Below are 24,927 nucleotides of genomic sequence, written 5' to 3' on the forward strand. Positions count from 1 at the left end.
TGGTATTAGTTACATTACAGCTCAATTTATTAGCTCTTAGCGATCGTTTTTTTTTGGGTGGGGGTGGATGGGTGGGGTGGGGGTGGGGTAGGGTTTGCTAGTTTTTTTGGATTTTGACTTAGTGAGGCGTTACGGATGCATGGCGTGCTAAAAACTAATACCTCTGTTGCCTAATGTCGATAACATTAGACGTACAGATTTAAAACATTTGATCATTTATCTCAGTTAAAGCGACAATATCGCTCATATCACATCAGAGCACACAACTTTAATTTTCCGAAAGAAAAAAAAGGTATTCTAAACGGAATTATGTTAATTATTTGGTCCGCAAGTTTCATGCAACATCTTCTGTGTTGTTAATACATTTTAAAAATCACTCTAAGCGTAAATACACTTTGTATCACCTAATATTATATTGCTAATATATACATCAAATACTTCTGAAAGTATATTAAATTCTGAATAAGACAGAGATAAACTTCGAACACCTATTTAAAGCGCTAAAGTGTATAGCTTTTCTTAAAGATATTGTTTGGAGCCCCGATTTAAAAAAACAACTCATGAATATTATATTTGAAAGCTCGTTGCATGTGCTACGTAGTTACCTGTTGCATATCTCATACATGTATAGATACGCACAATTCTTATATTTTAAATAAATTAATAATTTTTCATATGTTTTGAATGATAATTGCATAATGAAAAGGTACAGCATGATGTATCTTATTTTAATTCAGCGACCAATAGAATTAAAAAACTTTAAAACTTATCAAAAACAACGTTGTCTCAAGAACAGAAAATCAGTTAATGAGGAGAGTCCTTTCAAATTAATTTATTTAAAGTTACACAAATTCTGCCAGAGTTAAAAAAAAAAATAGTTTCACTGATTGTTTGTGTTTTTCTTAACTTCAACCAATATTTCAGTAAAATATCTTTGGTATAAAGTTAATAGTTATCTAGCTAACATATATTTTAGCATATAATAGTTATTTAGCTAACATATTTTAGCACATAAGTTGCTAAAGTATGTTAGCTAAATAACTATTATATAAAGAAATAATTCTTTAAGTATTTTAAATATATACATATAGGTGAGATTTTTACTATGTCTGCAACAAATGTCATTAGCCAAAATGGACCTTATTTTGACCATTGGTCATCAATTTTATTGGACTGCATCAAGAACAAAAAGGTGAAACGGATAAAGAATCTACTAGATGCTCTTATGAACAAAGTAAATATGTGTAATGTTGATGACTGCTGGTTTGAGTACCTTGACAGCCATCTTACTAAAACTTTGGATTCAGAAAGTAGAAGCGAAATGATATATACAATTCTTTACTGGATCTATTTACTGGTTAATGAAGAGATTAAGGTGATCATTTTTTTTCTTGAATTTTGCTTAATAGTTTTTATTTAAAAAAGTACATGCACATAAAGTTTATTTTTATGTAAATACATAAAATTATTAGGACTATGCATTTAGTTTAATTTACTTTTAAAGGAATTTTAAATGATTTTAAGTGGCTATTTTGGTATATTTTTGTGAGCAAAATAACTTTTTTTTCTTGTTGTTTTTTCATGGGAAATTTTTTTTCACTTGTAGCGTTCCTGTGTAATTAGTGAACTTTGACCTTAGAGTTCCTTATTTCAGGTTTTGATTATTGGTATAATTTTTGATAATTTTTATGTAATATTTATATATGCTTACTTATTCCGTAAAGGTCTAACATACAACCATAATACAGTTGCAAAAATTTCATCAAGTAAATCATGGATGTCATGATTTACTTGATAAAATGTAAATATACTCTTTTTAATATGCTAAAATATCTAATGATATTTTAGCAGACAACTCAGATGAAAAAGAGTACATTTATCTTTATGTGGAATAACAATAATCTAAGATGCAACATTAAAGGACAATATAAAAATCTTTGACTTTGTAAAATTTCAAGGTCAACAAAGATCATGAGTTAAGCTCAATTTCGAAACTATACTGCAAATCAATAGAAATGGGAAAAAAATGCTTAATGGAGCTTCTTATTGTAGACCAACTCTGTAACTAACTTGATCTGTGATGCTTTTGTTGCAGTTCTTTTAAAGTCCTAAAAGTTAACTGCACTATTTTGCCAGCAAAAAACAAACAAAAAAAAAACAAAACAAGGACAGTTGTAGTTCCTGGTGTGTTTAGTGTGATTAACTATTTTAATACTGTAAGCCTACTAACTAACAGGATGTTATTAAAAAATATAGTTTTAAGAGTTGTAGACATTTAATCAGCATATGACCAACTTGAGATGCATTGAGAAGACTTTAAACTTATTGTCTTTAAAGCCAAGCTGCTAGGTTGTATAAATTCAATTAACTACCATATACCATTACCCCACCAATACCACACTAATACTTCAGTGCATTATAGGCAGCTTTGTGCTGAACAATTATGTGAAAATATCTACACCTAGATAACATTATCTTAAGTAATAAAGATGCAAAACACCTAAAAGCTTGCACCTAACAAATTTCTTACTTGCAGTTTGAGCCATACACATAAGTATAAATGAAGATTAAATATGAAGCACTAACAAAATGCCCAAGCTATAGGATATTGTGCAAAGAAAATCCACTTTATTATCAGAACTTTATTATCAGAAGTTTTATTTAAACAAAGCAGCTGAGACTATTAAAAATAAGCTAGTGGAAATATGCCTAGCCTCCCCTAGATCAGTAGTTTAGAGTACAATATGCATAGAACTCATACGACATATTTATAAACCTCTCCCAGGTTAACTTAAGTAGTTTGGGCTTGGTAAACCCACAGATTTCATCACACAAATTCAAACTCATAACACAAAGAATACGTATTTTTAAAGTCATTTACTATGTTTATTCAAGTTAATTTGTCCAGAAATGACACCTAACACTGTGATTGCCCTCTACTTAGCTTCTTCTCACTACTTGAATCACTGAACTGTATTTATTTGAGTTGTAAGACCCAGTTTGAATTTAAACTTATAACAGGCAGTAAGCTAGCGACAGCAAAACCTGTTTATATAAATGTTGTAATAGTTTAAAAATGTATATGAAAACAACTCTTTTATCAAGGCAGCATCAAGATACTGAAATTCCTCCATGACTTTAAAACTTTGTAACACTTAAACTAATACTTGTGTTCTGCTCACTTTAATGTTTTGCCACCCTTTAACACATATTTATAGAAAAGGATTTTGTTTTTTTCAAAAAGCAAGGAGGGGAATGGTTAGCAGTATTTTGGACAATTTTGTTATATCTTACTTTGTTAGAGTTGAGAAAGGTTGTTATCTGTGTAAACTCTAGTTTAACTTACACTTAAAGGGAACTGGATTATTTCTTAACTTTAAATTTAATATTACTAATATTATCTTTTTTTTTTAAATTTCTGATATAAAATCATGAAACATAAACAAACGAAACATTAATGGCAATCACAAAAATTAATTAACCAGTAAAAAACAAACTTAGCAGATTATAGTTTGATTTTGTTAACCTACATATGTCTCGATTACTAGCCATTCAATTTTTTATTTTTTAAAAAATGTTTGGGGATTTACTTATTGTTACACTTCTTTTAGATATTGTCAGATATGGACAGATAATTCATGTTCTAAGTCTTTACCCAAGTATATAACTCAGTCTCTTTTTTTTTTTTTTCTTTTTTTTTTTTTTTTTTTTTCATGTGCAATTAAAGTGAGCTTTGCATTCTGATTTCTTCTTTCAAAACATAATCTGACAATTAAAGTTCAAGATATCAAAGATTTTGTCAAACCTGAGCACGAGTTTTTATTTAACATTTAAATTTGCTTTACCCCTAGAAACCAGACCTATTTCTTGTAAAAATTGACCATATTTGAACATACCTCTTAGTGTAGGTAACTCTTATGCATGAAAATCCTTTTATGGACTTTAATATTGTGAAAGTTTTAATTTGCTATTTTTTTAATCTGTAGGTTATTGGCTATTCCATGTTTAAGTATTATATTTTGTTATTTGATGTGCATGGACAACATTTATTTAGTGAGCATGAATCACAATTCTTTACAGACAATTTGTGCTAACTCTTAACCTCAATTGATTTTTTTTTTTAATTTTAAAAAAATGATGTAGAAAAAATTGATTTACAAATAATGCAGAAAAAATGATTTAAAAGTAATATAGAAAAAATGACTTTTTAGAAAATATTTGATGAAAAGTATGATATCCTTGTAGACAGGATAGTAGAGAGTTTTTGAAAATTCATATAAAAGAAGGATAATTTATTTTTCAAACCTTTATGAAAAAATAATGCATAAGCCATAGGTTCAGTTTTAACCTGTTTTACAAAATTTTTAGGTCCATCTTGTTCATTTAGGAACTTGTCTTCAAGATCTTTTTAGATATTTTACTGCCCTTAGACATTTAAATGGAGCATATGTTGTTTCTGCATTTGAAGTTGTATCCTTAACACAATCATCTTAAGTTGTAAACAAAGAGCTGTAAATTGCTCATTGTTTTTATTTCTATGACTTAAAAAGAGATTAAAAAGAGGACTTCTTGTTGAAAATGAAGGTTTCTCTCCTCTTAGATATTGGACCTCACATTTTTTTGAAAAGGTAGGGAATCCTTTCCCGCTATAATGTAGATGGTTGTGTATTTACAATGAGTACTCAAACAAGTCATTATGGTGTGCTCAAAAATCTTTTCCTTCTCAATTTCCAGAGTTGATTGCCTTAGTTTTCCTTTCTTTAATTGCTGGTAAACATTTTATAGTTAAAAGGTTGTAACAAAAGTTAATACAATTTCTGTGCAAATAAAAAGTCATTCTTAGCTTAGAATAAAGATATAAGTTGTAGTATAAATATTTTATTAAATATTTGTACTACAACTTATATCTTTACACTGTTTTGAAAGAGGTTTAAGTGTTTGAAATTTCCTTAAATTACCATTTTAGGTAAGAAAGGTCGAGGTCAAAGAAGCACTTACATTTCTTGTGAAATGCAAACTTCATATCTTTGTTTCATCAATACTCCCCTGTTCTGATAAACGAATTTGTTTCATTGATAAAAATGTGTTTTTGGCCCTATTTGTTGTGAAAGAAATTCTTAAACTTCAAAATTTAAAAGAGACAGTACACACTAAAGAGCTTCTAGAACACTCTGTAATCGAAAGTCTTATATCAACAACCAACAAATGGGAAGGTCCAAAGCTCATTAATGTTGCAGCCATAGATATTTTATTTTGTTTTTGCATGGACCATAGAGAAGCATGTGAACGAATTATAAGTGTTGAAGGCCACAAAATCCTGGCATTGTTTATTTATAAAGATTGGTCAGAGAAAAACTTTATTAGTAATGGCAAATTTGAAGATCTAACAAAGGTTAGTACACTAGTTTTTCTATAGTTTGTTATCTAGAAAGGTTTTTTTTTGATGTTGGAACAAATTTCTTTAATACAGTTTATCCTCAACAGTTTTATAATAGCTCCAATTTTACTTTAGATTCCAATCTGAGCTGATAGTAGCTGATGAGTTTTTTATTAATTTTTTTTTTTTGTTGCAGTTGGTATTTAAATTGGAAATATAAATTGCAATAACAAAAAAAAAAAAATCAATCAAAAGTTTGATATGAAATTTTTTTTTTAGCATTGTTAGATTTATTTATTTTTTATTAAAACAAAATAAATTCACAAAACAAAATGTTCTGAGGACTATAAAAAAAATGTCAGAAAAGAAAAGTATATTTTGTCTCCTTTTTTTTTTTTAAAAAAAAAAAATTCTTAATCTGCCGAGCAAGGAGATCTTTAAAGTTGGTATAAAGGATAGTTAAACATCTACAGGTCATGTTTGACCACCATCTGATGATTAAAATTGAACTTATTGGCCATCTTTATTATGAATCTCAAAAGGTTATTTGCTATCCTAGAGTTGACCTTAGAAATTAGTCTTTTTGGTTGAACAGCGTTTTCACTTTCTTAGGTTTAGTAAATCCTTGTAGACTTTTTTTTGTAGAATTTTATTCAATTTTGTGAACCATTGTTTTTAACACTTTTAGCACTTCCACAACCTCTGAAATTGCCTTTTGGACTTGAAAAAGATTACAGATGATATAAAAATTAAAATTGATTTTTATATTATTTCATTGAAAACCTAATAACTTTGTACATAAACAGACCAAATTAAAAGTAATGAACTTTTTAGCCGACTTTGTGAAGGTTGAGCAACAAAAAAGCAGTGATGAAATTCTACATTTATGTAACTGACAGAAAGCTATAAAAACCATTCTTCGTTGCATATGATAAAATTACCACCTTTTATGTGCAACATTCTAATGAATCAATGAAATTTTGTAATATTAATGCTCAAATTTGTTATGGGGAATAACTTAAAACAGCAAAATTAACTTGCATTTTTGCTGCATAGTTAAACCAGAAAATTTATAGGCTTTGTTTTTGGGCAAGAATATGAATAGGTCATTTTAGAGCAGATTTTGTTAGAGCAGACTAAATCATTTTTTGTTTTGGACTCACCTTTCAATTTTTAGCCAAATGCATTAACATTGACAGCTGTCAAAACAAGAAACATCAAGAATTTTAAATATGAAAACTCCTCTATAAAAAAAAGGAAGAAGAGTTTTTTTAAATTTTATTTTATCAAATGTTCAAAATAATGTCCATTGCAATCTATACAAAGTTGCATCCTTTCAAGCCATTTGTCAAACATTTTTTTATACTCTTCTTTGGGTATACTTTGAAGTAGCTTCGTTATGCGAGTTTTTTAACTTTTGACATCAGTATCGTCATCAAGATTTTTTTTTATCAAGTCGAATAGCCAATAATCGTATGGAGCTAAGTCTGGTGAGTATGGTGGGTGGCGAATTATTGTAATTCCAGCTTGGTTTAGACAATTTGTGATGGTTTCAGTCACATGGGGTCGAGCGTTATCATGGAGAAATTTGAAATTTTGAGTGTCTGTTTTAGGTCTTTGCTTATTTGCTTTCACATATAAGAAGTTTCAAACAACTTTTTATATAATATTCGCTAGTAATAGTGTCTCCCTTTTCAGTATAACCCAAATGAACAACACCTGTTGTTTTGAAGAAGATATAGAACATGTTTTTTGGCTGAAACCTGTCTCATCTTACTATAGTTCTTGGACTTTTATGTTCACCAACCCAACTAGCGTTAGCCGACTTGTGTCCAACTTGTCTCAAATAAAACCACGACTCATCCCCTGTAATAATATCACATAGTCTCCATGGGCCGTTTGTGAAAAGGGCTAAATTTTCCTTACATGCCTCAACTCTATTCTTGCGATTTTTATTGGTTAACTCGTTGGGTATCCAACGTGATGTTAGTTTTCTTTTTTTAATTGCATTGTGAATGATTTCGTTGATTGTAAAACGATTAATCGATGTCAGGGCTTCAATTATGTCATGTGTTGCATGCGGATTTTCTTCAATAATGGCTCGCACACGTTCAATATTCTCAGCTGTATACGTGGTTTGAGGGTGCCCTGAGCGAGGATCATCCTCGAGACTCTCTCTACCATCTTTAAATAAAGTAGCCCACTTTTTAAATTTTTTCTATTAAATGTATATAATAAAATTTAAATAACTTTTTTAATAAACATTCAAAATATTTCAACAAGTACTTAAAATGCTCATAATTAAACGCAGTTTAAAATGATGTAATAAATATTTAATTATTTCCTGTCTCATTGTATATTTATAGATGAAGTTCTACGAACTTTCCTAACGACCTAAGTATTAAGTTTTTCAATATTACTTTTGAAAATCATTGTTCCAGGTGGTCCAAAGGCAGTATCAAGATTTAAAATTTTATCTATTATGCTTTATGTTTATAATCTTATTAATGTTTTTATGTTTATAATTATTTAGGTTGGCAACAAGAATATGGTGTACAAAGTCCATCAAGTGGAAGGTTGCTCTTCAATAGAGTTAACAAATTGGAAGCTTCCATGCAATATTGATCATGAAATTGCTTTTCCTCTTCTTATTTCTGGTTTTTATGCAAGAGTTTTTGTGTTAAAGATTTTTACCCAGGTTTTTCCTAATTTTTACTTTAGCAAACTGCAAATACTTTTTCTTGTTTATTACTTTATTGTATATTTTAAATTTGTATATTTTAAATTTGTATATTTTAAAGTTGTAGAAAAGCAATTTGTTTCAAGAGACTTTTCTATAATCATGCTATGAGTTCATACTATCTACTCAACTCATAGCATGATTATAGAAAATATACTATATACCGTGGTGTGACCTAACAAAGTCCTATGCTTTAAGAAAGTCCTAATTTAAGAAAAATAAATTTTGTAAATATAAAATAAACATTTAGCAAAAAAATAATTTAGTTGTTTTAACTAGATATCTAGTTAATTAAGATAACTAAATTTTTTTCTTTAAATGTTTATTTTATATATAGAAAATTTGTCATTTCTTAAATTAGGACTTTGTTAGGTCACACCACGGAATCTTCATAGTATATAAATGTAACTAATGAGAATTCAGCATGAATATTTCAAATGAGACAGCCTCTGCATGAATGTTCTATACAACTTTTGAAGGGATTAATGAAAGCAGGAGAAAAATTTTTTGTTTGTTTTAATTTAATTTCGCAGAACAGTCCCAAACTTAGTGGATTGTACAACCCAAAAAGCTGCCTACTTAGTTTTGCTTTGAACATGTTCAAAAAAATTGGTTTCAATTGATCCCTAATGCATGACCAAAATGAACAACTTTTTAGAAACATTGTCATTTTTTGATTTCAAAATTCTTTAATAATTTCTTTAGATTGCTAATATGAATAACAGATTTAGACTGGCACTATATGAAGCTTTAGATGTGAGACAGGTATTTTGTTTCTCATTGGGTAACAATTGTGAATTGTTTGAAATAAGTTTTAGGGGAAATTAAAAATTCCTCAAAGAATTTAAAAAGTTAATTTATTGATAATAACTTGAATTCAAAACAAGCCAAGAAAAGACTTTTTTTTTCTCTCTTTAGCCTCTATTAGGATGGCTGTCAACACCTTCATTAGGTCCTAGTATTCAGATGATGGCCCAACTTTCTTCTTATGTTATTTATAATTTGATGTTAAATGAGGATGTTGCAAAGAAACTTGTGATTGAGAATGGACTTGTTGATATACTTGATACAGGATGTTTGTTACTTATTTGTTTACTACTTTTTACATATTTGGTTTTTAATTCCTTGGGTAATTCCTTGGCTAATTACTAAAAAAAATAGAAATTCTGCTGAAATCCAATTATTAAATGGCGTAAAAAATCATTATTGTAAAAAGCTTCATTATATAAAACACAATTTATTTGGTATGGTTGATTAATGGGCTTCAAAGATTTATTCATTTTGATATTTTTCATATTTTTAGTATACAATGCTGGGTGGCATATTTCTAGTCAGTATCAAATGATTGTGTTAGCAATTGCCAAACATGGGGGCACATTACGCGATGGATTGGTAAAAAACAAGGTGTTTTTTTTAAAACAATTTTAAATTAATTAAAAAGATTTCTGCTGTTATTTAACTGGATGAGGCCTGGATTTTGAGCTTAAAATTTAATTTTTGAATCTTGTTGCTTATTGATTTGTTTTTCTTTTTAACTAGAAAATTTTTGAAGCTTTAATCAACCAACTATTTTCTATAGATGAAGATGTAAGTTTCTATTAGCCTTTAATTACAATTGCATCTATATCACTTCTTGAATGATTGCAGGGTTTTTTTGCGCATATATTTTGTCATTAATTATTTATTTTTTCTAATTATATGTTAACCCTTCCAAATGTCTTTCTACTAAAGTAAAAGTTTTTATTTAAAATATATGTAATAGAATAAGATCAAATTATTTGGTTATGGTTTGGTTATTTGGTTATAATTATTTGGTTTGGTTATTGGTATCATGGTACAATAATTCCTATTTTAATTCAGTGCTGGCAAGTGGTATTTTAGAATAAAATTACTTTTACGTGAGTAATATTTTAGGCCAATTGCTCCCTTGTGAGCTCTTGCTTATGAGCAATCACTTAACATAGTTGAGCAATTGCTTGTAAATGAGACAAATGCGTGAATAATAAATTTTTTACTCAAGGAATGTTGAGCATTTCCTTCTTAACTTTGTGAACACCTTTAACAGTTTTTTTTAACTTAGTTAAACTTTGCTTATGCAAACAAAAGTTGCCGCCATTTTTTTTTTTTGCATTTTTTTTTTTTTTTGCATTTTTAGCTGGCAAGTGGTATTTGGTTATTTAAAATTAAAAAAGGGCCCAAGACACTAGGGAAGGGAGCTGGGGGCATGTGCCCCACTTTTTTGAGCAGAATCTTGAGATGGATTTTTCACTATCTTCCAGACAAGCTGCAGCTCTGAAACTTTCAGCATTTGTGTAGTCCTGATGAAATTGGTATCATGGTACAATAATTCCTATTTTAATTCAGTGCTGGCAAGTGGTATTTTTGTGACAGTGCCAAAAATTTTGCAACATGAAAATGTCTCATACAACAAAAGTTATACAAGCTTAAAAAACTGCTTCCTAAAGTTTTAAACACAAATGTTTTGACTTTCAATACTGATTTTTTGTACTGCAAATGTGAATTATCTTCTCTTACTTTGTTGTGGTAACTTAATGATAAATTAATCATAACTATTAATCAGTAGTAAATAAATTTGGTAAATTTAGTAAATAATTAGGTAACTTTTAGAAAAGAATTTATGTGAATACCAACAACTTACTAAAAATATAATTTCAATGAGTTGTTTTACCTTTTTATGCAGTGATATATCCATTACTGTTATTTATTGCTTTCACACAAAGCTTTCTTAACTTGAATCTCTTTTTTCCCATTCTTTAATATCTTGATACAAGTTTTAATCTGTGATTTGAAGCAATTTAGAAAAATAGAAATTTTAAGTGTTCAATTTGAATGTTTACATTTTAAGTTCATCTGAGGTTGATGCCATTATTTAACTGTTTGTAATTTTTTTAGGTTCATCCAAGATTAATGAGTCTATTTGAAGAACTGTCAAAAGGAAGTAAAACTGCTAATGAGTTGCATCAAGCAGGCCTCACACCAAAATTATTGATTAACACTGGACACTTTTATGCGGTAAACATTTTAGTTCCTTGTGACATTTTGCAATATTTAAATCTAAAACAATAGTTTAAGTATTAAATTAGATCAAGATTTTCATCAATCTGATTCTCAATAAATTGATATACAGCTTAAGATTGCTTAAGATGCACCTTAATTTGTTGTAGTTATATTTGATTCATTAAATGAATACTTCATCTTTCACACTTCTATACAGTTTTTTTCGCTGATGCAAAAGTTATTTCAGAAAGAATAATTGCAAAATTGATTGCACCTTTTTCACCAAAAAAAATGTTCTTGTGTTAAATGACCCCCTGGCCTTGTTAAAGATAAACAAAAGCTTTGAATAGTTTTTGTGCTCTTCAAAAAAATCAAAAAAATGTGTTAAATTGATTTTTTATTTCAGAATCAAATGTGCTTCCAGCTGAGTTATAAATTAGGCTAGGCTTTTCAAAATTGAGATGGATTTTATGTGGCCCAATTAAAAGTATTGCCAGTTTGTTACCATATACATATGCAGTAAAAGACACTGATAAATGAGTACTCTTGCTGCTACATGTTAATGTCTTCAATTTTTCATTCTTTTGTGAGAATATGTATAATAACTCAATATAAGATACAATGATGCCTCCCCTTACCAATCTGCCCCTAAGAGATTTTTTTGTATCACTTTCTCTTCAATTAGTTTAGCATTCATATCAAATGGATCAAATACGAAAAGGGTTTCAAAAACATGTCGGGTGAGTCTAAATGCAATTTTACAGTAAGTTCTAATAAAAAACACTGGCAAGAATTTTAATCTTTGGTGTGAATTTTTTTATTATAAGAATTGAACTTTTAAATTCCGTTCCGTTAATTGAACGTTAAATTTTCTCATCTAATCTGTGATTTAAGGAGTTGGCGTGCTGAAGAGAGGAAAGCTATCAATAGCAATCCTGATGTCCTGGTTGACAATCGTCAGCATGTTGATCATCTTAAAACTCTTGGAAACAATGAATTTCAAAATGAGAACTACTCTAAAGCACTTCAACTGTACACAGAAGCAATTGACTGTTGCTCATTGCGTATTAAATGTCCAGATGGTAAAAATTGTCCTTCTTGGAAAAAAGAATTAGGAGACAATGTCTTTCACTGGTATTTTTTATTTCTAAGGAGTTTTTTTTTTTCTTTTAAATAACTTAATACTTTTGTCAGGGTTTTTATTTTTTGATTTTCTCTAGTTACAGCAGGTTTTACGAAGTGAAAAAACGTTGGATTAAATTAAAATAAAAGGCTTTATGTTTAGATACAAAAGCAGGGTGGCAACTCCTCCTCTTAGAATCCCCTATATCTTGTTTTTTTTTTTTTCTTTCTAAACTTTAACTGCAACAAAAATTTTCGAAAAATTTGAAAATTGATCATCTCGGAAAATTTTCTGGAATTGTAATTTTAGTTATGTTATTTTCTTATTTTTTATTACTTTTCTTTAAAATCAATAAAAGTATATATATATATATATATATATATATATATATATATATATATATATATATATATATATATATATATATATATATATATATATATATATATATATATATATATATACTTTTATTGATTTTAAAGAAAAGCTACATTTTCTATAATATATTATAGATAATTTAGTTTTAAGAAATATCTAAAATATGCTTTTCCCGTTTCTCCTGGAAATTTGAAGAAAATTCTTTTGGAAACTGTAGAATCACTTTGGATTTAAAAAGCTATAATTGGCCACCCTGCAAGTAAATCTAAGTTACGTTGAATTTAAAACTGTATAAAATAGTTTCTGTGGTTTACTTTGTAGGTGGGTAGGACCAGCGACGTTGTTTGCCAACCGTGCGCAATGCTACTTAAAACTAAAAAATTGGAAAGAAGCTGTCAATGATGCAACCAAAGCAATATGTGCATGTTGGATACGTATGTACACTAAAAGATTAATTAGATGTGTTATAAAGGGTGTTTTTTTTAGAGGTATAGAACTTTAAATTGCAATAAAACAACGATGGATTATTCGATTGACAAGAATTTTTTTTTATTAGAAAGATAATCTTGTGGCATTACATTTTAAATATAATTTCTGGCATATGACCGCCACGGCTGGCTCGGATGTAGTCCAATCTGGACGTCCAATTTTCGATGACTTTTTCCAACATTTGTGGCCGTATATCGGCAATAACACGGCGAATGTTGTCTTCCAAATGGTCAAGCGTTTGTGGCTTATCCGCATAGACCAATGACTTTACATAGCCCCACAGAAAGTAGTCTAGCGGTGTTAAATCACAAGATCTTGGAGGCCAATTCACAGGTCCAAAACGTGAAATTAGGCGGTCACCAAACGTGTCTTTCAATAAATCGATTGTGGCACGAGCTGTGTGACATGTTGCGCCGTCTTGTTGAAACCACAGCTCCTGGACATCATGGTTGTTCAATTCAGGAATGAAAAAGTTTGTAATCATGGCTCTATACCTATCACCATTGACTGTAACGTTCTGGCCATCATCATTTTTGAAGAAGTACGGACCAATGATTCCACCAGCCCATAAAGCGCACCAAACAGTCATTTTTTCTGGATGTTACGGTGTTTTGACATACACTTGAGGATTATCTTCACTCCAAATGCGGCAGTTTTGTTTGTTGACGTAACCATTCAACCAGAAGTGCGCTTCATCGCTAAAGAAAATTCGCTTATGAAAATCGGGAACAACGGCAATCTCGTTTTGGGCCCATTCGACGAATCTACGCCTTGCTTGATGATCGTTTGGCTTCAATTCTTGCACGAGTTGGATTTTGTAAGCACGCATACCAAGATCCTTCCGCAAAATCTTCCATACAGTGGATGGACACAGATCCAATTTCTGTGCTCGATGGCGGATAGACTCATTCGGGTCTTCCGCAATGCTACGCTCTACAGTAGCAATAACTTCTTCTGTACGCACCGTACGGCGTCTCTGGGGATGCGAGTTATCAATAAGAGTAAACGTGGTGCGAAAACGTTCCATAGTTAATCGAATTAACTGCTCTGATGGATGATTTTGTCGAGGATAAAATGGACGTAGAGCGCGATACGTATTCCGCACAGAACCATTATTTTCGAAATAAAATTGAACTATTTGCAAGCGTTGTTCAGACGTGAGTCTATTCATGATGAATTGCCAAACCAAACTGAGAATAAATCACTTGTCACCTGTTAAATCGGTCGCCATCTTGAACAGTAATGCCAACTTAAAGTTCTATACCTCTAAAAAAAACACCCTTTACTCTTCGGAGATTGTTATGTGAATAGAAAAGTTTATCAAGTCACTTTTTTATATATATATATTTGCTTATTGTTTTAAGCTTCAGCCGAAGGCGGACCTCGTCGTGAAGATATTTTCTTAAAGGCCACTTATAGACGTGCAAGAGCTTGGTACGAGTTAAAAGACTACCATAAAGCGCTCAACGATATATCGTGCGTTTGTGAATACGCTCCCGACGATCCCACTTTTAAAATTTTTTATAAAGAGGTGATTGAAAACTGTTTTGGGTTGTTTGTTTATTTATTGTTTGTTTTTTTGCAACAAAGTGTTTTACCTTCAGGTCAACCAACTTTTTTTTTTTCTATAGGTTCTCCTACTTTACAGAAAATTTAATCGTCGAGAATTAATTCGCCATTGTGGACATTGTGGTGCCGGAGAAGGTATAAAATTGCGACGTTGTGCAGATTGCTTTGAGACTTACTGCTCAAAAATATGTCAATCTAAAGATTGGAGCGACCACAAAGTGCTGTGTAAACTACTAAAAAACAGACAAGATTAACTTATATAAAATGTTTTTTTTTTTTTTTTCTTTTTTTTTTGTTTTAAACGCAGTCGATCTTAAATCTTTTTTTTGCCACACTAAAAAGTATATAAAAAGTTGCAAGCTTCTTAAGCGTCAACATCTTTTTTAGGTCCTGGGAAAGATAGGGTTTTTGATTTCCGTTTGAATCCAAAAAAAATTACAATTCAGATTTTATTTGCCCTTTTGTCGTTTTGTTTGTTGGCGATTGATCAAAGAAAATCTTAGTGTTATGTGAATGTCCGCCTCAAAAAGGGCTTGAAACTTCGTCATGATAATCAAGAAACGCTTTTTGTGACTTGAGGTAGAGAAAGCAGAGGTGGAAAATGTTTTTGTGGTAAAACTAAACAAATTGTTTACAGTTTTTTCAATCTCAAAAACCAAATCGGAATCCAAAACAATTTTCGTACATCAACTCAACCAAATTTAGGCGTCTTCTAGTCGCTATTAGCAGTTATTTGAAGATAAAACTTTCCAATGAATGAGTTGTAAGAGTCACGATTAACGAGTTAGATCAAGGTTTAGTGAGTTTTTATCTAATATTCGCCCTGAAAACAGATAAACCTTAACTAAACAACTTAGGTCTAGGACCAAAACATTTAAGCTGGTATTTCATTTACCTGATGAAGCTTTACATATTTAAAACAGGCCTGCAATAAAAAAACTTGGTTTTGATAATATTTGCATTTTAATATACTGAAACAAATCTATATAAACAAAGTAAAAAACACCTGTACTGTCAGTAATGCTCTTTGTTTTCCAGCCTCGTTCTTCTTCACTTACAGCTCATTGTTTTGTTTCTGTCAACGCAACCTCACTTTTCAGCTTTTTGCCCATTTTCTCTGAGTATGGCTGACCGTAGTTGTAAAAACTTTTCGAACAAATTTTTAGACATCCTAAGTTTGTAAGTAAAAAACGTTAGAGAAACAGAGAGCTTGTGTAAGTTTTCTTGACGTATTTTGGAAGAAGCTTGGTGATCAAGGAAATCCTTAGGCTCCACAGAAGTTATGCTATGCCTGTTTCATGTCAATCTCCCTGGTAATGTTGGGGCCGTGAAATGTCAACTTGATGGGTGATTAAATGCTGGTCAATTCACCGAGAACAATAAAGTTCATCACATCACAGAAAAAGTTACATATTAGTGTAATTTGTGGTCGCTGTTTTCAGCATTTTTTGCCTATCAAATCGTGTATATATATGTATATATATCTATATATATATATCTATCTATATATATATATATATATATATATATACTGTACGTGATCTTGATTTGCGTGGATCTTAAAATGCTAACTTTTTACTTAAATAATAGGGTGTTACAAAACAGCCATGTTTTCTGTGTTTATGAAATAGCCAAGCACAAAAAATAGAACAAAATTATACCAGTCAGAACTAGGCTAATTGTTTTCATAAATAGAAATAAGGGCATAGAATCCTTTTGTGGTTGTCGTGAAAAAATTATCGGTGATTACCTCCGAGATTCATCATTCTCTGTATAAGTTTGACATTAACTTGCCATTTGAAGCTGCTGAATAGCTCTTTGTAGAACAAATTTGAATGAACTGCATGTACCCATAACATTCAACACTTTTCTATAAGAAATTTGATTGTAGTCGAAGAGAAGAGAACTTGTCTTTTGTAACTAATATTAAAAAATGGTATGAGCATTCAGCAAATTTAAAAGTGTAATTTGATTCTTTAAAAGCTTCCTTAACATTTGCTTAACCATCTGTAGGGTAACGCGGGGCAAAATGAGACACTTAGCACTAATTTATCTATTACTTTTGAAAAAATAACTTTTGAAAAAATAATTTGATATTTTTCAAATCTTCTACCATCTTACTTGAAACTTACAAAATATGAGATGCAAAACTGCAGTGATTTGGTCACCAGAGATCATTTATTGACAGCACTTATCCTGTTTCATTTTGCCCCGCATACGGGGCAAAATGAGACAGATTTTTTTTTTTAGGAATTTAAATAAATAAAGATAAACAAAACAGATCTTTAAGAGGATTAGCAAGAAATACATTTTATAATATACTACAGCTATACTCAAACTGTCACTAGTCACATAAATCATATATTGCTTGACCAGCATTTTGAAACGAACAACAGTCCAAATGAGCCCCGGGTGGTGCATTTTGAACATAGACTCCACTTCTCTCTTTTTGCAGCCTTACTCCATAAACCATTAAAAACATAACATTCCCAGTCTTCAACACTTAAAATTTTAACTTTATCTTTAGCTTTTCTTAATGCACTTTTATTTTCTATTTTACGTTCTTTTAACTTTTTTGATTTTTCAGAGGATTCAAAGAGTGATTTTCTGTAATCTCCCTTTTTTCTCCCTTTTTTGGTGGTAAAATGATCTTTGGAATTGGTACAATATTAGAAAAGCATGGTGTTATATTAAAATCAATATTTTCTAAAGATCCTGAGGGCATCGAATTGCCTTATTTCCTGACTATTTTATTGAAGAAATAAAATACCAAAGAATGGAAATGATAGAAAAAGGCCTAAAGATTCTAATAAAAAAAAATTTTAAAAAAAAAAAGCTTTTCCACTCAGTGAGATCAAAAAAGGCTAGGAAAAAAATATAATAACAACACTTAAAAATTCGTAATTTTCGCGAAGCCGAGGGATGAAATGATTCCCCTTCTACTCAACTTTTTTATTTCAAAGTGACTCAATATATTTTTCTTGACACAAACTAGTTTTTGAACACAACTTCATATTTAAAAATCTTGCAAATAATAATTTGTAGGGCTGGCATCATGATAAACGCAAACTGTCTCATATTGCCCCGCTGTCTCATTTTGCCCCGCGTTACCCTACCATTTTATCAAGACAATCTCCAACCTTGGAATATTCCAGTCATTAGAAAAGTTTTTGTTCCTCTAAGAATATACTTGATCCAATGAGCTGGATCAAGTATATCCAAAAAGGTTTATTAATCTATTTTCACCCCTATCTTTGTCAGGATAGCACAGGTACCCTGAAGTTGACCTAACACCTTGTATCATATTCCATATATATTTTTTTTTAATTTGGAAGCGGTCCATTTACAAATTTCAAAACTATCAAAGTTTAAATCATTAGTTGTGTGAGGAGGGAGAATCAAATTAAAACGCGCACAAGATGACTCGTCCACTCTTCATATAAGTAAATGATAAAGCAAAAAGAATTAAGTTAAAAACAACAACTGAGAAAAGACGTACGCATGGAAACTTAGTCAACTTGTCATTTCAATAAACGGTAAAGTAAAAAGAAGAAAAGTTAAAAACAACGACCGGGAAAAGATTTATAGACGATGATTCATCAATCTTTCACCTAAGTAAATAATAAAACGGAGAGAAGAAAAGTTCAAAACATGCGGGAAAAGACGTAAACACCAAGACCTGCCATATAAATAAATAAAAAGATATCGCAACCGAAAAACAAGCAAAAACTATAAAAGCTCAAAAAAAAAAAAAAATGTCTGACGGATTGAAGAAGAGTTTTAAAAGGAGGGAGGAAGACGAAGTTTTTTAAAGAGAAGTAAATTAGAGTTTTTAAGAAAGTTTTTTTAAGAAAAATTTTCAAAGAGAAAAAAATTTTTGTGATTGAAAAATACCTTGACGAACAAGCAGCTTTTATAAGTGAATAAAAGAGAAAAAGACGAAGAAATTTTTGATAATCAGAAGAAGATTTTAATATTGATTAAAGTAGAGAGACACCAGAAGATTCAAATAAAGAAGAGATATTTTTAATAAAAAGAAGATATAAAAAAAGAGGAGTAATTGATATAAACTAGTGTTGTTATCGACTTCGACTAAATCGACTAAAAGTCGACTAGTCGAAAGTCGAAATTAGTCGACTTTGAAAAATTTAATAGTCGATTTAGTCGACTATGGGTTTCCTACTAATCGACTAAAAGTCGATTTAATCGGGTAATTATCCTAACATCCTTATTTCTATATTTTCACTTGATATAACTTTATTAACCGTTAATTTTGTTATGATGCTGACCAATTAGTAAAGAGATATTTTTATTAGTAGTTTAACTTAAAAAGATAAATTATTTATAAAGATAGAGCCGTGCGTGAGAATATTATTCATAACGGTTTTTTTAAGTCAGCCAAAATATCTGAACATTGAACCTAATTTGCTGTATCACATAAACTTAACTCTATGCTTACTGTATGTAGCACAACTTCATTAATATGTTTCCTTTTTCTCTTTATAGTAACCAGTTGATGCTTTTTAAAACAAAATGTTAAGTAATGTGTTATGATACTCAGTTAGGGATGCGAAAAAGATGAGAAGTTTAATAAATCTGTCACCCCAGATAAGGTTTAGCCGGCCCAATCTGTCTCCAACTAGCTACGCCACTGTTTTTTTTAAATTAAACTTTTTATTAATTTTTTAATTGTTGTGAAAGATGATACAGAGAGAATTTAAAAAATTAACATTTCTTATCTCTATCATTTTTAAATAAGATAATATATAAGATAAAATAATGTAAGAATACTGCTTATATAATTTCATTTGAATATAAACAGAAAGAATTTAAAAAATTAACATTTTTAAAATTCTCTTTGTTTAAATTCAAATGAAATTACAAGTAGTATTCTTATATTCAATTAAATTCAATACATTATGTAATGATTGGTACACAATATTTCACAATGGACATTATCAACGATTGGTTTAACTCCCTTTAGACAGTATTAAAGATTTGTATACAAATAAATCCCTTTGGAGAATACTCCCGCACGAAGGAATTCTCCTACGAACGCACTTAAAAGCCGTGCGACTAAACTTAAGAGAGACAAAATGACAGAGAACGACGAAGAGATTTTATGCTATTCCTTTGACTTAATTTTAATATAAATTTTATTTACTTTCATTCTCTTTTTATGGTAGAAACAAAATGTTGAATAATAATTTTCATAAAAGTAAAGTCTGAAATTATTTTGTAAAAAACAATGACTCTACAATAACCACGTGTAAATATAAAGATGCATTAACAAACGAAATTTGCAACAAAGAGCTAAAGTACAATAAAAATACCAGCTCAATGGCAAATCATTTTTATAGTAACCATCGTATTAGTATTAAAGAGTCTAAACTTCCAAGTACAAAAACTGGTCATCTATCTATCAAAGCTGCATTTGCAAACTCTTACTCATATTGTTCAAGCTCGCAGAAATATAGAGATTTAGAAGTATCTATGAGTAACTTTATTCTTCAAACAGGCCAACCGCTGTCGATTGTTCACAACAAGCATTTTATCAAAATGCTAGATTCGTTTGATAGCAAGTACAAATTGCCGACTAGACAAAGGTTTTCGTATGAAATAGTGCCGCTTAAATTTGATTCATTTAACATAAAGGTTATGAATCTTTTAAACGAAGCCAAATTTTGCCATCTAACAACAGATGGATGCACATCACAAGCCTCGCATTCACACATCGGTGTCACTATACATTTTGTTGATCAAAATTTTTGTTTGAAATCGATTCGCATTGCATTAAAGCACAGCCCAAAAGCTCATACCAGTCTATATTTAAAGGAACAAATTGAATTAATTCTAAATGAATGGAAAATAAACGATAAAACACTTTCAACAAGTAGTGACACTGCTGCGAATATCAAACATTGTCTAGAAGATCTAATGAATAAATTGTATATACCTTGTTTTTGTCACATATTAAATTTAATTGTTAAAGATGTTCTTGTAAAAGAAAATGAGCAATCAACTGAAGAAAATGATTGCGTTTTCATAATTTTAAAGAAATGTAGGAAACTGGTTGGCTTATTTAAACATAGTAATTAACTTTCTGCTCAGCTAGTTAGTTGTGTTGAATTAAATAATATGAAAATTGACAATCCGAAAGATAAATGTTAAATTAACAAATTAAAACAAGACGTACCTACTCGGTGGAATTCGACCTTTTTAATGCTGCAATCAGTTTTTAAACTTAGCGACTCTATCAAAGACGTTTTAATCAAACCAGAGAACAAAGATAATAAAGAATTGTTGTTAAAAAGCTGGGAACTGGAAATCATTGGCGAGCTAATTGATTTATTAGAACCAATACATGATTTTACAAAAATTTTGAGCGGATCACAATATACCACTTAATCAATTATTTTACCAGCCGTTTATAAATTAAGTGATTATTTTACTAACTTTAAAAGTGAATCAAATAATCGTACAGTTTTTATCGAAGATGTGAAGATTTTCTCAAAATTGAAAAGTTATACGCAGCTACATATTTAGATCCTCGATTTCGTACTTTTACATTTATATCGAACAAAACAGCAAAAACTGCTTGTATTAAAAAAGCTCATTCTTTAGTTGTTCAATTGAGCCATGAATTGCAGCTCACACCGACAAGTCTTCAGTTGTCTGGCCCAGAGTCGTCATCTAGTTAAGGAATTCCATCAAAAAAAAGAAAAATAGTGTTATGCGATGAAACAGTGTCGTCAAAAGATTTGTTATCAGTGGACAAAGAAATCATCAACTATCTAAATATGAATATAAAAGTATCAGAAAATTAATGACCCCTCGCATTTTATAAAAATAATTTATGCCAATTTCCCGTTTTGTCAAAGGTAGCGAAGATGCTTTTTTGCATAACTGCTTCATCAACGCCTTCAGAAGAGTTATTTTCAAGTGCTGCCGAAATCATCACAGAACGGCGAAATAGAGTTAAACCAGGTTTGGCTGAAAAATGTGTCTTGTTGAGCCAAGACATATAAAATGCCAATTTTTGTTTTTTTTCTTTTTTACTTTGTAATTGTAATTTCCGTTTTATTTCGTTTGTTAACTCGATTTTAATTCATCAGTAGATTAGAAAAACTAAAATCGAACAAACAAATGCTTTTGTTATAACACCATGTATTATTATAACAGTCACCTAGTTTTTTTGTTTACTCTCTTGAAGTTCTATTTGTTTCATACCATCTAAAAAGTAAATTGTCAAGCAACATTAAAGTATATGATTACGATAAAATTTTTTATTCAAATATTTCGACTAAATCGACTTATAGTCGACTTAGTCGATTTTAAAAATGTATTAGTCGATTTTAGTCGACTTTAAAAAATACAAAAATCGATTTAGTCGACAGTCGAATAATTTCAAATTTGTAACAACACTAGTATAAACAGTATTGAACACTGCAAGAAGCGCAATTAATATACCAGTGCTAACCATTACACACTAATAGAACATTTGTTGAGTTTTATTATATAACAGAATATACTGAGGACGGCAAATAGAACCTTTAGCTCTTTAACAATTAAGCCTTGGCAATTCCTAACCTAACTATCCCCAAACGTCCCCCTTTCCTAACCAAGTAATTCCTACGCCACTATCTCAATTCCAACCTCTATGTTAACCTTCCACACAACTCTCCCTCCCATACCTCCCTAATCCCTTACCTTCATCATAACACTTAACAAATAACAAACACAAATAAGTAAATTAATTGATTTATAAAAAACGCCCCCCTCCACATTTGGTAGCTTTTTGAGAAGACTTAGTAAGAAATTTTACAAAAAAAAAAGATGTTTTTTGTATTAAAATAATATTTTTGCTGAGGTTGCAATAATGATGACATCAGTTGATTCTCTTTTAAATTTAGAACTTATGCATATTGAGAGATTTAAAAATTATGACCGTTTCCTGAGAGTCACTTCCCTTGATTTACGTATTATACGTATGGTCAAAAAAGAAATAGGTGTAGGAGCATTTCCTTTTACTCCTAATGCCATAGAATTAGACCTGGCTGAAACTCTTTTACACATATTCAAAAGAGCAGAAGTTTATTAAAATCATATATTCAAAATAGTAGAAGTTTTACTAAAATCATCAATTTAAGAAAGGTTTAGGTTTTTTCATTGATGATGTTTTTCGTTGTTTTATATCGTTTTGGTCATTCCCCAACTCCATACAATTTAAAGCAACCAATATGTTTATCCTAAAAAAAAAGTTGTTTTCTGAATTATTAATTTTAAATTGCCCCTCAATAGTTAAACATAATGGAGTAAAGGAAATGTTAACTCAATTGCGTTCTAAATTTCGGATTTCAAAAGCTCAAAATACAATTAAGAAGCTTATCAAAAGTGCTATGTAGACAGTAGCGAGCCTCATAAATATCCTATTTCCTGTCCTCCATCCAATGGATGGATTCACCAAATGTGCTAACAGCTGAATCATTCTCTAACTTCTCTATGTACCGGTATAACAAACAAATGGCTGTTCGTTAACAAATAGTTAAATAATTATTTACCATACAATTTGCTTTAAAAATGTTTTTCTTTAATTATTTGCCAAATTAAGCCCTCTAAAAGTTTTGGTGTCAACTTTGCTGTGCTACTGGGATTATAAATTATAGATTCAAAATTTACATGGAAGTTGTTTTCATTTCTTCAAAAGCGATCTTTTCTGTTGCTCTTTATTTTGCTGCTCAACAAGCTACTAATATGCTGTCACACAATTCTGCACCATTCCTGCTGAACCTACTCTTGTTAAACCTGATAATCAAGTGATAGGCAAGCAAAGTTTTTTTCTTTCAGTTAATCCAGCTTTTCCAGTCCAACAAGTTATTGCAAAGTTATTGCTATTATTGAAAAGCAACTCTCACCTTATACTGTTCAATTTGTTAGTAGTCTAGTTTGCTGAAATCTTGTTTATGCATCCAGAGGTTACGATTTTTGATTTTTATAAAAATCTTAACACACATTCAAAAAATGAAAATACCTTGGTCAAAAAAATAAAATTAAAACTATTCAAAACAAAGAAGCTGTATGCAGCAATTACAATTTACTACAATATTAACTTTTTTAAATTAGTCAACATGTAGAAGATGTTAGTACTACCATTCCAAAATCATCAGCGCAATGTGCTGGTGAAGCTTGCAATGCTGCAAATTTCATTAATAACTTATTTACTTTTGTTTGCCATTCAATAAATGACTTCCTGTTTTTATGTTTTTATTGCATTAGAATAAACAAACACAAACAAGATGTATTTTTACTCAATGTACTGTAATCTATTAAATAAAGCTTTTTTACATTAATAAAGCGTTTTTTGGAAATAAATAAAAAAGACTGTAGGCTTTTCAAGGCATTCATTAAAAAGCAGTTCTGAGTATTAATTGCAATACAGGTGGCAGGTGATAAAAACACAGCATATTTTATTATCAGATTTTTATCTAAACTACAATTTTCTTAGCTCCTTTTTTATAACTAAAAGCAATTCAGTTAGCTTAAAAAAGTTTTATCTTACAAATAAAATAGCTTGAATATTGAGTTATGAAAATGCGGAAATACAAATACATATTCAAAATGTTCATAATTTTATAAATCCATTAACAAAGTTAGTTGTCTGCTACAAAAGCACCTGATTACGAAAAAATCTGCAATCCAGAAATTCAAGAGCTATGGAAAAATAAGAGCAGTTATTATAATGCATCAGGTTTATTCTTTGTTTGGTGCAATTGTAATTACTTATTGTTACGGTTAAACTTTTATTTATTTTTAAATTTTTTTGTGTTCAGTTATTTTCTAATATATTTGAGTAAAAAAATTAAAGCTTTGAAATGCCAAACACAGCAAAATCTCACACCGAGTGCCGAAACTATATTTGCATTCTTTGCATGTCAAAAAGAGACCGATCACTGACGCCCTTTCTGATAAGCATACTGATAAAACATTCACTAACACCTTTGGACTTTAATGATAATCGACTTCCATCTTCAAAAAGTTAATGAAAGAAGAGTAACAAAGCCTTTTCCTAAACTCTATGATTTTTCTTACATCCTTGTGAAACAGCCCACACGAAATTCATCTGTTTGTGAATGCATCATTTACAAAATTGAAAAAACCAATGAAAAAGCACCATTACCATTGACCAGCAATGTTGTCCCAGAGAGAAGCACTCCCATTGTTCAAAAGAGATGT

The 24,927-nt window shown here is 30.1% G+C and overlaps 1 protein-coding gene across 2 annotated transcripts; it reads left to right on the top strand.

The window, feature by feature from the left end:
- Positions 1–1,038: 1,038 nt before the first annotated feature.
- Positions 1,039–14,959, top strand: LOC145184336 (uncharacterized). 2 transcript variants are annotated; one of them, XR_016454139.1, is made up of 13 exons: positions 1,039–1,375; positions 4,967–5,392; positions 7,911–8,075; positions 8,823–8,882; positions 9,036–9,192; positions 9,421–9,521; positions 9,657–9,704; positions 11,031–11,150; positions 11,821–11,875; positions 12,030–12,269; positions 12,958–13,070; positions 14,490–14,656; positions 14,757–14,959. XR_016454139.1 is itself a non-coding variant. In XM_090093113.1 (13 exons), exons 1-13 carry the CDS (start codon positions 1,106–1,108, stop codon positions 14,946–14,948), a joined length of 2,109 nt encoding a protein of 702 aa, XP_089949239.1. In that variant the 5' UTR covers positions 1,039–1,105; the 3' UTR covers positions 14,949–14,959. The 2 variants fall into 2 exon arrangements, 1 of the variants encoding a protein (XP_089949239.1); XM_090093113.1 differs by having other exon boundaries at positions 11,826–11,875.
- The last annotated feature ends 9,968 nt before the right edge of the window (positions 14,960–24,927 follow it).

The sequence above is a fragment of the Hydra viridissima genome, unplaced genomic scaffold (assembly GCF_058129835.1).
Source record: "Hydra viridissima isolate aposymbiotic clone 2 unplaced genomic scaffold, HvirCarnegie_v1 scaffold_7, whole genome shotgun sequence".
Taxonomy (NCBI): domain Eukaryota; kingdom Metazoa; phylum Cnidaria; class Hydrozoa; order Anthoathecata; family Hydridae; genus Hydra; species Hydra viridissima.